The following is a 16,132-nucleotide window of genomic DNA, read 5'->3' as shown; positions in this document are numbered from 1 at the left end:
TATGATTTTTTTTTTTTTTTAAACACTTAATTTCCCCTCTACCTCGCAGCATACCTCTCTATGCACTACAACTCTCAGCATATCTTCTTGTGGGGAGTCGTGCAAAAGGAGGTATGCTGGGAGTTGTAGTTCATAAGAAGAAAAGCTGGGAGTTGTAGTGCACAAGGAGGTATGCTGGGTGTTGTAGTGCATAGGGAGTCATGCTGGGAGTTGTAGTGCACAAGGAGGTATGCTGGGATGTTGTGTCAGGAGGCTGCTGCACAACTGCAACTCCCAGCACACCTCTTTGTGCACTAGAAGGTATGCTCCCCACAAGAAGGTATGCTGGGGGTTGCAGTTGTGCATTAGCAACCTCCTGACACAACAACTCCCAGCATACCTTCGTATGCACTAAAACCCCCACATACCTCCTTGTGTACTGCAACTCCCCACAAGAAGGTATGCTGGGAGTTGTAGTGGACACTGAGGTATGCTGGAACTTGTAGTGCACAAGGAGGCTGCCAATGCACAACTGCAACTCCCAGCATAGGGAGGTGTTGTGCACAAGGATGTATGGTGGGAGTTTCAGTTGTGCAGCAGCAACCTCCTGGCACAACAACTCCCAGCAGCATACCACCTTGTGCACTACAACTCCCAGCATACTTCCTTGTGCACAAAGAGGTATGCTGTGGGTTGTACTAGTGCACAACGAGGTATGCTGCTGGGAGTTGTAGTGCAGCAGCAGCCTCCTGACAACTCCCAGCGTACCTCCTTGTGCACAACTCCCCACAAAAAGATATGCTGGGAGTTGTTGTTCTACTGTGCCGGTGGGCCCTGGGGGGACGGCGTTAGGATTGTGGAGGGACCCCACTGCAGCGGCAGGTCCTGGTGGGAGAGCTGGAGGGTGCAGGGAACCCCGCTGTATCAGTGGGTCCTGGAGTGTGCAGGGGACCCCGGCTGCACCGGCAGCTCCTGGAAGGTAGAGAACTGGAGGGTGTGGGGGACCCCGCGATCGCTATGTGCTGGCTATTTGAATTTGGCGCCGTCGGGAGCTGAGAGCGCGCGGGCGAAGGAGGGGACACCAGGGGGCAGAGGGCAGTACCCAGAGAACATGGCAGTGTTCTCTGAACTATACTTCATGTTAAGCTGCGCTATTATGCAACTTAACAAAGTATCGATACCAGGAAATCCAGTTTTTCTGCTCAAAATATCGATAGTAGTATTGATATTTCGGTGCATCGTGCATCACTAAGTGGGACATGATAAAAGCAGAACAGGGTAAATATCTTGGGCTCTACCAGGGGGAAAGGTTTGCTTTAACATATTTTTTGTCAGCACAGCTGTGCTAGGTAGGCACTGGTTGTGTCTGTATACATAAAAAGACAACTAGGTGCAACCATTTTCTATGTAAATAGGGTGTGAATGGTCCATGCAATACTGTTATGTCTTTAAAAGTTAGAGCTACAAAGTAACAGCCACTGATCGTGCGAGAGAATAAAATTGCCATTTTGCACAGCCTGAATTGTGCGGCACTGGTGCTACTGTAAGTAAATTGAGTAATACCCCAACCTACATGTCGTCACAACCATAAACCTACAGTTGCTAAAAATGCAGGATGTACTTCTGGTTGTTTCCACTTGCAGGTTGCTATGAGACACTATTGTTTTATTAGCTGTGCAATTACACATGACTTGCGTTGCAGCCAAAGGCACCAAAGTCACCCCAATACTGCTTGTATTACTCTCTTGTACCTTGAGTTTCTTCAGTGAGGCATTGCTTGACGGGAGATTTATCTTTGTTATATTAACCTCAAGTAAACATCTGTTCGCATTGGTTATTAGCTTTAAAGTGACACTGTCACCTCCTTTTTGCATTCTGACATCTCTACACAGGTGTAAAGGGTAAATTTAGCAGTTTTCATACCTTAGTTTTCATACCTTATTGCAGATTGTGTTAAAGGAGCGGGGCCTCGCGGCATTAGAGCCACTTCAACTAATGTGCATCAAGGGGGCGGAGCCAACGGTGGGCTGGGCTAAGTGGTGCTAATGTCGCTAGGCCACGGTATGAAAAACGCTAAATTTACCCTTTACACCTGTGTAGAGATGTCAGAATGCACAAAGGGGGTGACAGTGTCACTTTAAGTCTAAATGTAATTTTTTTTAGAAATCAATAAACAATAGAATAAGCAATTTTAGGAAACTCTGTAATAGGTTTTATTAAGCAAAAGAGTTTCCTTCAGTACTCAAAAAGCAGTTTTCCTACCTCCCCCTCACTTTATAAGAAGCAGGATTTCTGTGTCCATTTTGCTTTATGGAGAGGGGAGGGGTCGAGGGGATGAGTGAGAACAGAGAGGAGAAAAGGCAGCACTGCAAAACACTACATCCTGCAATCTCATCTCACCAAGCTCCGAGATAAGCACTGAACTTTCTAACCTCTGAATCCAGTGTTTTATCTGCCCACACAGTCTCCAAACTGTACAACTGCTTTTCAGCTCTCCCCTTTCATAGGTTATAATGGGAATGAACAGATAAGTGAGGGGGAAGGCTTCAAAACTGCTTTTTGAGAACAAAGAGAGGCTTTTATGCCTAATAAAACCTATTACAGAGATTCTTAAAACTGTAGATTTCCGCAAAAAAAAAAAAAAAAATGTAAACGACAGTTACACTTACAAAAAAAAGGATATTCTGTATACATTGATATTCTGCCTTCTATGACTGTGTTGGGCAGGCAAGACTGCAGACAATAGTAAATTAAGTTTACTAAAGTGGTCTTGCTAAAGTAATTAGCCAGGGTGACATGAATTCAGCATGAAACGCTGCCGTTCTGTGTAAGAAGGAGGGTCACAATAATGAAGTACATAGGGAGGGCACAGTGATGGGTGGACTTCGATAATAGGGGGTCGGACTTATCTGAAAGCTGGGCGGGCATAGGGGCAGTGATTACTGAAGGAGGGCATAAGAAATAGTGACGCAGACGAGTAAAGACTGATAGGAAACTCTGAATCCTGATTTTAACAGTGACAGACTCTGACTCCAGCTCCTTTACAATATGGCCAGTCAGACATCAGGAGATTTATCACAGTGGTGTAAAGTGGATCTGGTTTAGCAGCTTCTTCAAAACTAAACTAGATTGAGCAGGTGGTCTTTTCCTGCTGACAATCTTCTATGTTTTTAACTAATTATTCACCACACACAAAGAAAACCTGCTAACATGTCTAATATCTGTGATATAGAGAGGTCAGCCATAGTGACTTAGTGGGGTCAGATTGGACAGATAGGACTTCTTTAATATGATATATGAAAGAAAGGTCCTTAGATGGAAAGAATATATAATATATTTATGGGTAACATTTATAAAGTTGCTATGAAAACTTAATTATAAAGTTTTGAAAGATTTTTTTTTAAAAAGTGGAGTTGGAGTCAGTAAATTACGACTCCAGGCAAAATTAGCTCCAACTCCACGACTCTGACTCCACAGCCCTGTGGGAAACTGGAGACCAGAAATCGCAAATGGAGCGCAGTGGAGAGCACGTAACCGTGTGAAACAGAGACTGCAGAAGGCTTCAGTAAATCGGTCTGTACTTATGCAAACGATTTTTCTCTTCTCGCCCTATGACGGCACCCCTGGAGAGGACCACCTCCTATTCCCATTGGACAGGAAACAGAACACTGGACCTTAAAAGAATCGCCTCCTCTCACCACACCAGTTACTGTTTCCTGTCCCATGGGAGCAGGACATGGAGGGTCTCCTCCAGGGACCTTCATAGGGCTGAGGGATCACCGGCAGACGGGTACCGGCTCCCGAGGTATTTATACCTGAAGACTGAGGCCCGTCCAACACCTCCAGATGATCGGGCCCCGCGCGTCTCCCGGCCCCTCTGGCGTCCGTCCCGGTGAGTAAGACGGCGGGGGGTGCGCATGCGCGAACAGGGGGACGCAAGAACGCAATGACGCAGTGGCGCGATGACGTAATGACGTCGGCGCAGCGTCCCCACGTGTCGCGGCGCGCTCCCGGAAGCCGTGATGACGCGGGACGGGCTTCCGGAGGGGGGATGTCCCTATAGGCCTTGCTCTATAGGCCCAGGCCACGGCTTGCCGGGGGTGACGGCGGGAGGGTGTGCCGCATCAGCGCCACGGCGGGGGCGGGGTCAGCCGGCCCTAGGTGCATTGGCGCCATATTTAAAGCAGCAGAGCTCAAGAGTGCCTTGCACCTGCATAAAGAGCCTGCTGCTAGGAAGACGGTTACTGTGTGCTGTGCTGTGCTTTGCTGTACTTTGCTGTGCCAGCTGTGGGGACCTGAGACCAATCCTGGGTCAAATGGAGTCCCAAGGCGCTGAACAATCCCAGACCTCTGCTACAGATAATCCAGCGGTATGGTGTGGTAAGAGGGGTTCTCCCCATATATGTATTTTAAACACACTATCTTATCAGGATGTTATGGTTTGTATTTTAGGAGGGATCCTCTAAAAAGGAGCGTACTAAGATTAAGGAGTGTCCGGTCTGCAGAAAGAGGCTTAGTAGTTCATACAATAAGACCTTGTGTGGGGGGTGCATGAATCGAGTATTAGAAGATCAAGGACCATCCTTCATTAGAAACATGAGAGACATGGTTAGGCAAGAAATCAGGGTAGGTAGAAGTATTTTGTTTCATCATTTAAATTTCGCTTTAGCTCCCCTCTACGAGTGTACTTATTGTTGTATTTCTGCAGGCCTCCCTACCCTCTCGCCCAACTTCCTCTGAGACGCCTGGAGTCAGCATTAACCCACCTCCTGACTCTCAGCCACTGGTCATTGCGGGACCAAGTCAGCAGATGGATCCCTCTCCTATAAATGAGGAAGATCAGAATCTATCACTAGAGGTGGACGATCAGGGTGAATTAGCCTCTGATCCAGAGGAGATCTCAGGGGAGGACTCTGCAGGGTCACTGTTACCAATTGAATCCATAGACGCTCTCATTAAAAATGTCAGACTAACTATGGAGATTGACGATACCCCTCAACCCAGATCCGTACAGGACATTATGTTTGAGGGGTTAGCCCCAAAAAAGAGACTGGTGTTTCCAGTACACCAGAGTATTAAGACTCTTATCTGTCACGAGTGGGCTAATCCAGACCGGAAATTCTTTATCCCACGGGCTGTAAGTCTGGTATTACATCTATCTTTGAAAAAAACTATGTAATATGACACTTATATTGATTCTAACCTTTTCCTATTTTTAGTACAAAAGGAAATATCCCTTCGGTCAGGAGGACTGTGAATCCTGGGAGGGGGCCCCTAAGATAGATCATCCAGTGGCGAAGATCTCAAAAAAGAATGCACTGCCCTTCGAGGACACAGCAGTGCTTAAAGACCCTCTAGATAAGAGAGCCGATATATATTTAAAGAAGTCTTGGGAAGCATCCACATCCGCATTCAAGCCTTTGATTGCGACGACTTCAGTAGCTAGGTCACTAAAAATGTGGATGACTGAACTTAAAGATAAGGTCAAGGAGAGTAATCCAAATCAGGACTTTAATCAGGCATTTACTACGATTGACAATGCTGTGTCATTTATTTCAGAAGCATCAGCAGATGCCCTAAAGCTGTCAGCCCGATCAGCGGCCCTTTCAAACTCAGCCCGAAGATCTATATGGGTAAAGGAGTGGAAAGGTGATACCACATCAAAGGCCAAGCTATGTGGAGTCCCATGTGAAGGGAAGCTTCTATTTGGGTCTGCCCTGGAGTCTATCCTAGAGAAGGCCTCTGACAGAAAGAAGGGATTCCCCCTTATACCCCAACAGACCAGTAGACCATTCAGGGGAAGAGGTAGGAGACCTAGGGGGGGAAACGTCAGTAGTAGGAAAGATTGGCGACCTCAGAAGAAGAATAGGGGTTTTCTCTTTCCTTCTTCTGACAAAAAGGCCCCTCAATGACATGAGGTCCCTGTGGGAGGGCGTTTAGCTTGTTATTTTTCACAGTGGTGTACAATTTCTGGTAGCACTTTTGTGTTGGATACAATAAAATTTGGCCTTAAAATTTCTTTTTCGTCCTCCCCAGGGGAAAGATTTGTATGTACTGACCTGTCATCAGACCCTGACAAACACATGGCTCTTCTAGCTGAGATCCATTCCCTTCTAAATAAAAAAGTGCTTATCCCGGTTCCCGGGGAACAGAGGGGAGTGGGATTCTACTCCACTTTGTTCCTTGTGAAAAAGCCCAATGGTTCATACAGAACAATAATTAATCTCAGGCCACTAAACAGGGCCCTTACTTACGAGAGGTTCAGAATGGAGTCAATATCTTCTGCTATTCTGAATCTCTCGGAAAACTGCTTTATGGCCACCATCGATCTCAGGGATGCTTATTATCATATTCCTATGCACCCTGACCATTACAGATTTCTGAGAGTGGCGGTGAACATGGGCTCAGAGTTTTCTCATTTCCAGTTTACAGCCATGCCATTTGGTATCTCTCAAGCTCCCAGAGCATTCACCAAGGTAATGGCAGAAGTCATGGCACATGTGAGAGAAAGGAATATCATCATTGTCCCCTACCTTGATGACTTTCTGATTATTAACAATTCACAGACGGCCCTAGAGACAGATATTAGATTCATAGAGTCAGTGTTTTTCTCTCTGGGATGGGAGGTCAATGAGGAAAAATCCAACAAAACGCCTAGCCAGCGGTGTAAATTCCTGGGGATCTACCTAGACTCCAGGGTTCAAAGATCCTTTCTCCCAGAGAATAAGATCTTACAGGTCCAGACAAGAATCAGGCAGCTCTCGGCTGATCCCCTTACTACTATGAGGTCAGCCATGTCATTGTTAGGACTCTTGACTTCTTGTATCCAGGCAGTACCGTGGGCACAGTATCACACCAGAAGGCTCCAGTGTCAAATTCTGTCTGAATGGGATGGCGTAACTGATTCCCTAGATTCCCCTTTTTCTCTATCTCCACAGACTTTAAGATCCCTGTCCTGGTGGGAGCAACGGGAACATCTAGACAAGGGTCTTCCATGGAACATCACGGAAGTAAAAACCATTACAACAGACGCCAGTCCTTCTGGATGGGGGGCTCATACGGGACCTCTTCTTCTACAAGGGAAATGGAGCCCGGAAGAAGCCAGAGAATCCCAAAACGTACGGGAGTTAAAGGGAACCAATCACTGGAAAAAAGCATATAGAGCTTTTGAAATGTGCTGTTAGAGCACACAGCACACTTGCCACACGTGTTTCCATAGCCTCCGTGCCTTCCCCGTGTAAGCCGCAAAGTAACTTTATAAAACTGGCGCCCTGTATGCTAATTACCTGAGGTAGTCACCTGGGCGGTGTTCGGCTAGCAGGTAGTCACGGTCCCCTGGGCGTTCTTCCGCTGTAATCACGCCCCTCTGGGCGTGATTCAAATGGCAGAGTGGCTGTGGCGTCACTCGGGAGCGCGCCGTGCCCAACGTCGGCGCGCTTACGTACTGATGCCGGAACGCCGCCGCACATGCGCAGTGCAGCCGCTTCCATTCCGGTTGCACTGCACCTGTGCAGAATAGCCTCGAACTCCGGCTAACAGGCTATTCGAGGCTATTCTGCACAGGCGCAGTACCGCCGGAATGGAAGCGGCTGCACTGCGCATGTGCGGCGGCGTCCGGCATCAGAATGTCACAGCTACTCGGCCATTTGAATCACGCCCAGAGGGGCGTGATTACAGCGGAAGAACGCCCAGGGGACCGTGACTACCTGCTAGCCGAACACCGCCCAGGTGACTACCTCAGGTAATTAGCATACAGGGCGCCAGTTTTATAAAGTTACTTTGCGGCTTACACGGGGAAGGCACGGAGGCTATGGAAACACGTGTGGCAAGTGTGCTGTGTGCTCTAACAGCACATTTCAAAAGCTCTATATGCGTTTTTCCGGTGATTGGTTCCCTTTAAAGGCAGTTTTTCTCTCTTTAATACAGGCGCTACCAGAGCTTCAGGGGAGAAACGTAAGGGTACTGTCGGACAACGCGGCGGCAGTAGCCTACCTAAATCACCAAGGTGGAACCAGATCAACCGACCTGATGAGGATCACACACCATATCTTCAGGTTGGCAGAACCTCATTTTCTTTCTCTGACAGCACTACACCTAAAAGGATCAGACAATACAATAGCGGACTTCCTCAGCAGGAACAAGCTAAAACAAGGAGAATGGGAGCTATCCCAGGAGGTTTTCCATCAAATCTGCAGTCTCTGGGGGACCCCGAAAGCAGACCTGTTCGCCACCAGGACGAACAGAAAAGTAAGAGAATTTTATTCCCTGTCTCAGAAGGACAACCCCGCTGCCATAGACGCACTAGCACAGAATTGGGACAGCGGCCTCCTTTACGCCTTCCCACCGATCAGGCTTCTATCTCGGGTGATACGCAAGATCAGGCAGGACAAAGCAGACGTCATTCTGGTTGCTCCCTTCTGGCCCAGAAGGGTGTGGTTCGCCTGGTTGAGGAGACTGTCGATAGCAGACCCCTGGGTGCTTCCGGAGAGACGGGATCTCCTACACCAGGGACCAGTACTTCACCCGACAGCACAGAGCCTTCACTTAACAGCCTGGCGTGTGAAAGGCAGCTTCTGATTGACAGAGGACTATCCCCTCAGGTGATATCCACACTTTTAGCCAGCCGAAAGAGGGTTACATCAGCCATTTACCTGAGAACTTGGAAGGCCTTTTGTAGGTACGTGAACCAGCCAATCAATGTAATTGCTCCTCCTAATATTCCACTAATTCTGGACTTTCTGCAGGAGGGTCTTAACAAGAACTTGAGACCGAGCACTATAAAAGTTCAAATTTCAGCCCTTAGTGCACTTTTTGATTTCAGATTGGCTGAACATCCATGGGTAAAAAGGTTCACAAAGGCTGCAACTAGACTGGCTCCCAGTATAAAATCAAGACTCCCTCCTTGGGACTTAAATATAGTGTTATCAGGACTGACCATTTCTCCATTCGAGCCAATGTTAGAATTACCTATCAGGCTGCTATCCTGGAAACTTGCCTTCTTGCTCGCTATCACATCAGCCCGAAGGGTTAGCGAGATCAGAGCCTTCTCCATCAACCCTCCATACATGACAATTAGGGATGATAGAATTATCTTATCTCCTGACCCTGCCTTTCTCCCAAAGGTGGTATCCAATTTCCACAGGTCCCAGGAGGTAGTTCTTCCCTCATTTTGCACTAATCCATCCAACGATAGAGAGGCAGCCTTTCATACATTGGACGTTAGGCGTATTCTGTTACACTATCTGGAGGTCACTAGGGATTGGAGACAGACTGATAATCTCTTAGTATCCTTCCAGGGAAAGAACAAGGGTAAAGCAGCTACCTCACAAACCATCGCTAGATGGGTAAAACAGGCCATAGGGGAATGCTATAGATCCAGTGGAAAGGATATCCCCGTAGGGTTTGGGGCACACTCCACCAGAGCAGTAGCCACTTCCTGGGCAGAGAGGGCATCAGTCACATTAGAGCAGATCTGTAGGACCGCTACTTGGAGCACTCCACACACCTTCTTTAGACATTACAGATTACAACTATCGTCAACAGAGGACTTGACGTTTGGTAGAAGGGTACTGCACGCAGTGGTCCCTCCCTAGGCGGGGGAAATTCCTAATCTAATCTCCAGGGGTGCCGTCATAGGGCGAGAAGAGAAAACAAGAATTACTAACCGGTAATGTCTTTTCTTTGAGCCCATGACGGCACCCCGCCTAATACCCGCCCTTGAAAGAGATATGACATGCCTTGACATAGTTAATGTATGTTTAGATGTATATACTTTATTTAAAAAAAAAAAAAAAAAAAAAAAAAAAGAGAGTATATATATATATATATATATATATAGATATATAAAGATGTATATAGAGGTAGATATATACATATGGATATATGCAGATATTATATAACACAGTTAGTATGCTATGTTGTGTTTGTTAAAAAGATTCGCTCCTAGGATCCTTGCAAAGAACTGGTGTGGTGAGAGGAGGCGATTCTTTTAAGGTCCAGTGTTCTGTTTCCTGTCCAATGGGAATAGGAGGTGGTCCTCTCCAGGGGTGCCGTCATGGGCTCAAAGAAAAGACATTACCGGTTAGTAATTCTTGTTTTTTTTTTTCTTTTTAATGAAATGTCAGCTAACCCCTTTTTAGGTGTAACCAACCTACCATGGGGACTGGAGAAACCTAGTTAGCAATATATTGGCAGATTTCCAGGAGGAATAATATAGAAGTGGTTTAATGCAAAACTCTAAAAAAACATGGGCCAAATTTTTCAAATTGCGCAAAACTAAAACTGTTGTAAACTGCCAACAGCAACTAAACACAGCTTAGCTTACAGCTCTGGTAAAGCTGTTTAATTTTACCAGAGCTGTAATCTAAGCTGTGATGGGTTGCTGTGGGCAATTTACAACTGTTTGATAAATCTGCGACTTTTTCCACCGGGAAAATATAATGGGGAATATAGTAGATAACTAAATCAGAAAAGGTCAGGAGGGGGGAACGGTCCCATGAATCTATTTCTGTAAAAAAAAAAAATTCTGAAATGTTTCACATCCACATAAATACCAAATTTAACAAGTCTTTGAATGAAACTTTGGATGTTCCTCTATCTATTTAGTCCATGATTACCATGGCTCAAATAGAGCTTAGAGGCAGACAACACAGCCACAGCTTTTCAATCCTATGTCCTCACCAATGCTGTAGCTAAGGCAATACACAGTTCACTTGTATAACAAACAGGAGATAGCAATTACTGTTTATGTGCCAATATTTCTGCACCTTTTCATAGCCTGCTTACCAGCAGGTATCCCTATACCACTGTGGAAGAGGTAATGAAGCTGGGAACAGACAGCACATGTGTTTCCTCCAATACAGAGGATGAAATAGAAGGTGAAGAGACTCAACACTAGCAGTTCCTATATATCTCAGCTCTTTATAAGATGTAAAGTGATAAAGTAAAGCCTGGTGTGTTGTGACATTTAAATCAATTTGTGGGATAACCCTCTTAACACAGGTGGCTGTGCAAAACCTGACTTCACACATGGAAAAACTGCCCTTTCTGTGTTATTATAAAGTTACCTGGAAGAAACACCAGCACACTGTTTGACTCAGTAGTTGTCTTGGAGCCGAACTTGTTGTTCCTGAGGAAGATATAAGTAAAAGGGTGCATTCCAGCTGATATTATATTTGAGTATATACATTTATATATACAGTGGTCCCTCAAGTTTATTATATTCAAAAAATTAAGCGTAAAGAAAAATAGAGAACTAATACAGATAAGCAAGGTCCTTAAACGGGTTATTCAGGTTTTAAAATTAAAAAAAACACACAAAAAACCCCTCTCCTGGGCTCACAGATAAGACGCTGTGGATCCTGCTGCTTGCGTGCATCTCCGCACATGTCACTGACTCCAATCTATGCACAGGTGGATTCCGCCGTCAGCCCAAAGAATTGACAGCTGGTTATCCACCCGGAATTTCGTAGTGTGCATGCACCCTTTGAGTATAATTTTACAGCTTAGTTTCATAGAAGTAAATGGAGCCGAACTGTAAAACCACACACAACCTGGGGGGGGGGGGGGTGGTGCTAGTTTGCAAGAAGGTAGCTGGTGCTTTTTCTAATCAGAGATAACCCCTTAAAAAGGAACCAATTAGCATGATGCACCCTATAGATCTACTATGCAGCTCTACTACCATACTAGCCTTGTCTGTATCATTATTTTTATAGCTGAGAAAAAAAAGCCCAGATGACTAGTTGCCGCCCCTCTCCTGGCCGGAATTTTAAAAAAATTCCCCCAGATATAAAGATAATTCTGCTGACACAGCTGGTATGGTAGGTGAGCTGCACAATAGACTTATAGGGTGCAGTTGGGAGCTATATCAGCACAATGGTGCCAATTGGTTCCCTTTAAGTCACTAAATAAAAGCTGTGTATCACTTCCCATGTGGTGGACAGGAGCCTTTCAGGATCTTATACAGTTTACACATGATACTAATAAAATGGAGCCACCCTCACCTGGTGGCCAAAGCAGATCACCCTTGCACAAGTTAAAGGGGTTATCCAGCGCTACAAAAACATGGCCACTTTTCACCCTACTGTTGTCTCCAGTTCAGGTGCAGTTTGCAATTAAGCTCCATTTACTTCAATGGAACGGAGTTTCAAAACCCCACCCAAACTGGAGACAACAGTAGGGGGAAAGTGGCAATGTTTTTGTAGCACTGGATAACCCCTTTAATTGCAAACCCCACCCAAACTGGAGACAACAGAAGGGGGAAAGTGGCCATGTTTTTGTAGCACTGGATAACCCCTTTAAGAGCAGTGCTGGACATGTAGTACCGCACAGTACTGTAGAATGGCCACACCTAGACTACAAATGAGAGAATGCAGGTGTTTTACCTATGAAATGACCAGTTCAATTGGTTGGAACTAGCACATTTACATGTCTTGGATTCAGATTGTCTGTAGTGTTGTATGTTGGGTATGATCTCCAGGCAAGACCACCGTGTGTTAAAAATATCTTAACCGGAGACAATTGTAACTTGAGGGACCACTATATATAGAAAGATATATACACACACGATGCTTATATAATTAATCGCCTACTAACTTGTAAGTCCTCTGGCTTGCTGCACCAAGGACCATACAGATATCCTTATAACATAAACCTTAAAATATCTGCTTTGTAAGAGTACATGCCTCTTGAGCAGCCTGAGCTACATGTGTCCTGTCAACATATATTATGTCGTCACTGGATGAATCACGGGCTGCAAAATATAGCATAATGTCTAAACAGGTTACTGTTCTCATTTCTGCACAATCTCATAACCACAACTGTTCAACCTAACATTTTACAAAAGGAACAAACATTTTGTTAGTGCTAATCCTTCAGAAAAGGACAGTGAACGCGGGGCAGCGTGCACCGGCAGATGAGGACACGTGTCTGTTATGTAATGTGAGAGATGCGTTGTGGAATACAAGGGTATGACAAGCAGTTTCATATTAGAAATAACAGGCTTTTAATATGAAGCCATCTATCTGCAACTCCATAAAATACAGCTGCTCCTATGTGACCTGCAACCTCCAACTGCTCACAGCCTAATGGCTACATCTGTGATATTAATACTAAAAATAAAGGAAAAAAACACTGCAACAGTCTGTGAGCTAGAACAAGACAGGATCCACAAAAGCCAAATTAGCTGTGGATAATGTAACCAAAGATCTGCAGGGAAAGCCAATGACAAGCCAGTTGACTGTCCACAGCCCTTACCTTTGCTCCTCCTTCTCCATATCATCAAATAAATTTAACAAACATGTTGCAACTTCAAACATTTCTTTACATATTGTCAGTTCATCAAAGTACTGAGTTGCCACCTAAAACAAGCAAATAGAAACAAAAAACATAAAAATATACCCTTAAAGAAAAGTTGTGTTTGGGGGGGGAAGGGGGGGGGTGACTTGCCAACATGCACTGCACCCTCACCACTAGTATACCTGCACTGGCATCTGTTCAATACCATGTTACCTGATGGTTCGCTGTAATTCCACATTCTAGTCATTTAGTGTAATTGCACATTGTTCATTGTTTTGCTGGGATAAGATGGAGTTAATCGCAGTTATGATCTTAACTAATGACTATCGTTCTGTGTAATATGGTGGACGATTTCAGGTAATGATAAACAATCTCGTTTGCGATCATTTATCGTTAGTCGTTAATCATTTTAAAAAAATCGCTTCATCTAATCAGCTACAGAGTTATGTGTTACTGATCTAGCAGTTGCTGCATTTCGATAGGAGGGAGTGAAGTGATGAGACTTATGCATGGAAAATGTAGGCTGTATTAGGAAATCATTAAAGGGGTAACGCTGGCGAAAATCTTTTTCTTTTAAATCAACTGGTTTTAGAAAATTATAAAGATTTGTAATTTACTTCTGTTTAAAAAAAATCTAAAGTCTTCCTATACTTATCAGCTGCTGTATGTCCTGCAGGTGTATTCTTTCCAGTTTCCAGAGAGCACTGTTTCAGACTGGAAAGAATACATCACTTCCTGCAGGACATACAACAGCTGGAAGTACTGGAAGACTTGAGATTTTTAAATAGAAGTTAATTACAAATCAATAGAACTTTCTGAAACCACATAGATTTTTGCCTGAGTACCTCTTTAAAAAGGGAAAAAAAATTAAAACTACAGACAACCCATGTATGCCACTCAAAGTTAGGCATTTGAATGCTGTGATCAGTATTAATCACGAAATTTAAATGTCACTGTCACTACAAATAACTTTTTACATGTCATCAGACATATTATTAGGTCTCACTGCTGAGATCCACTCTGATCAGGAGAGATTGCAGCAGCATGACCCTGGCCAGCCACTGATTTAGTGAATATTTTCTCATAGACTTACTTTGCAAAAATTACGGAATGCGCGGTCAGCCGGGAAGTGGATCACTCTACTGTGTTCTCTCCAATAAATAGCTATATCTCCTGATCAGAGTGAGTCTTAGCAGTGAGACACACTGTGATCAACAACTTTTGCCAGGTCTGATAATTTCTAGTAACAGGTAAGCTTTAAGGCCAGGTTCACATGCTGTAAGACTGTGGCCGTTCTGTGACACGGCTGTGTCACAGAACGGCCGCTGTCTGTTATGTTCTCCCCAGCCGGATACAGGCACGTTTGGGTGTACCCACATTCCAATTAGCCATTGCAGAGGGCTTGTTTATAACTAAATGCTGTTAAAGAGTCACTGCCACGACACCATATTGCGTGATCCCCAGATTGGTGGAGAGTCGTAGTTGACACTACGGTTATGGTTGTGATTCCAAAGAAACAATTCTAGACCGTGAAAGAGCCCCATTAAAGGGGTAATCCGGGCTAGCAGTACTTTCAGTCTGTAGCCCGGAAGGGGGTGGATATAGAAGGCACCAGTCACTTACCTCCCCGCGGCCGCTTCCTGGTCTGAGCTGAGGCTTGAGGCACCTTAGTAATCCAGCAGTCCTAGCGGGGCCCCGGCACTGGAACCGCGGAGGTAAGTGACCGGCACCTTCTATATCCACCCCCTCCCCGGCCACAGACTAAAAGTACTGCTAGCGCGGAGTACCCCTTTAAGATGGAACTTATGCACAGCCTCGGCCATCAGAACCTCCCTGAGTGGGCCGTGTCTTTCCTAGCTGATCTGGGGAGAGCACACAGCTTGATATCATGGCAGTTACTATTTAAAAAGAGCTCAGGCAAAAAGAATAGATCTGGATGATTCATGCCCTTTACTACACACCTTAGTACGTGGAACATTCTTCAAGTCATCCAGATAAAACACTTCAACATCAAATGGTTTCCCTTCGACTCTGAAGATACACGCAGGGACCAATCTACTATGGACTGGCACAGCAAAATAGTCAGCAAACTCTTTGCAGTTTATAGTGGCAGACATCAAAATTACCTATATGAAAAAAATATATTTGTGAACAGAATGTCTTATGTTGAAAACAGAAACTTTACAACTAAAATCTTTAGCAATAAGGGTTACTGGACAATGGACAGGATACTTACAGAATTAACATCTGCTGCAAATCTGTCTGCATTTACCTTAATTAGCCACATATCAGCTCTATTGGGGCCCTATTACACCAAAAGATGTCTGACAGAATTTTTTTTCAGCCAAAGTCAGGAACAGACTATAAACAAAGAACAGGTCGTAAAGATAAGACTGAGATCTCTCCTCTTTTCAAATCTGTTCCTGGCTTTGGCTGAAAAAAATAGTAAAATAATCTGTCAGACATCTTTTGGTGTAATAGGGCCTTAAAACTCGCACCAGATGAAAAGCTAATGGTGCGTTTACACCAGGGGTGGGGAACCTTTTCCATGTCGAGGGCCGGTCGGGCCTTAATAAAATCATTCGAGGGCCGCACTCAATGTTATACCGTGCGCAGCAGTTAGTAGCGGGGGTTTGCAGCACCCGAACAAGGCAAAGTATTGTTCCCCTAATGCCCCTGCTATTGTAGTTAACCCTCTGTGATGCCCCTTGTACCTGATTTGAATCCTTAGTGATGCCCCTGGTAGCCTAGTTAACCCCCCAGCCATGTCCCTGGTGGCCTAGTTAACCCCCCTAGTCATGTCCCTGGTAGCCTAGTTAACTCCTCAGTCATGTCCCTGGTAGCCTAGTTAACTCCT

The 16,132-nt window shown here is 45.0% G+C and overlaps 3 protein-coding genes across 4 annotated transcripts in view; 2 read left to right on the top strand and 1 right to left on the bottom strand.

Annotated features, from left to right (window-relative positions):
* Nucleotides 1-16,132, bottom strand: part of TDRD9 (tudor domain containing 9) — a 151,009-nt gene that overhangs the window by 76,315 nt on the left and 58,562 nt on the right. For both annotated transcript variants that reach the window (XM_069950673.1, XM_069950674.1), the window contains 3 exons: nucleotides 15,237-15,401; nucleotides 13,234-13,337; nucleotides 11,046-11,107 (listed from right to left, as the gene is read on the bottom strand). In XM_069950673.1, coding sequence (XP_069806774.1) covers nucleotides 11,046-11,107; nucleotides 13,234-13,337; nucleotides 15,237-15,401 — 331 coding nt within the window. The remainder of the gene's footprint in view (nucleotides 1-11,045; nucleotides 11,108-13,233; nucleotides 13,338-15,236; nucleotides 15,402-16,132) is intronic.
* Nucleotides 4,531-7,141, top strand: LOC138771323 (uncharacterized). The gene is made up of 4 exons (XM_069950948.1): nucleotides 4,531-4,605; nucleotides 4,688-5,116; nucleotides 5,199-5,784; nucleotides 6,918-7,141. Exons 1-4 carry the CDS (start codon nucleotides 4,531-4,533, stop codon nucleotides 7,139-7,141), a joined length of 1,314 nt encoding a protein of 437 aa, XP_069807049.1.
* Nucleotides 7,887-9,706, top strand: LOC138771158 (uncharacterized). Its single transcript, XM_069950676.1, has 2 exons — nucleotides 7,887-8,033; nucleotides 8,115-9,706. Exon 2 carries the CDS (start codon nucleotides 8,136-8,138, stop codon nucleotides 9,570-9,572), a length of 1,437 nt encoding a protein of 478 aa, XP_069806777.1. The 5' UTR covers nucleotides 7,887-8,033; nucleotides 8,115-8,135; the 3' UTR covers nucleotides 9,573-9,706.

The sequence above is a fragment of the Dendropsophus ebraccatus genome, chromosome 13 (genome assembly GCF_027789765.1).
Source record: "Dendropsophus ebraccatus isolate aDenEbr1 chromosome 13, aDenEbr1.pat, whole genome shotgun sequence".
NCBI classification, from domain to species: Eukaryota; Metazoa; Chordata; class Amphibia; order Anura; family Hylidae; genus Dendropsophus; species Dendropsophus ebraccatus.
Note: the sequence above shows the minus strand (reverse complement) of the source record. Positions and strands in the feature narration are given on the sequence as shown.

Bases quoted from the DNA above. Each gene is read 5' to 3' on its own strand.
- LOC138771158 (XM_069950676.1), top strand. From the start codon at position 8,136: ATGGGAGCTATCCCAGGAGGTTTTCCATCAAATCTGCAGTCTCTGGGG.
- LOC138771323 (XM_069950948.1), top strand. From the start codon at position 4,531: ATGAATCGAGTATTAGAAGATCAAGGACCATCCTTCATTAGAAACATG. The intron at 4,606-4,687 runs GTAGGTAGAAGT...GTATTTCTGCAG, and splicing joins TGGTTAGGCAAGAAATCAGG to GCCTCCCTACCCTCTCGCCC. The intron at 5,785-6,917 runs GTAGGAGACCTA...CTATCTCCACAG, and splicing joins TAGACCATTCAGGGGAAGAG to ACTTTAAGATCCCTGTCCTG.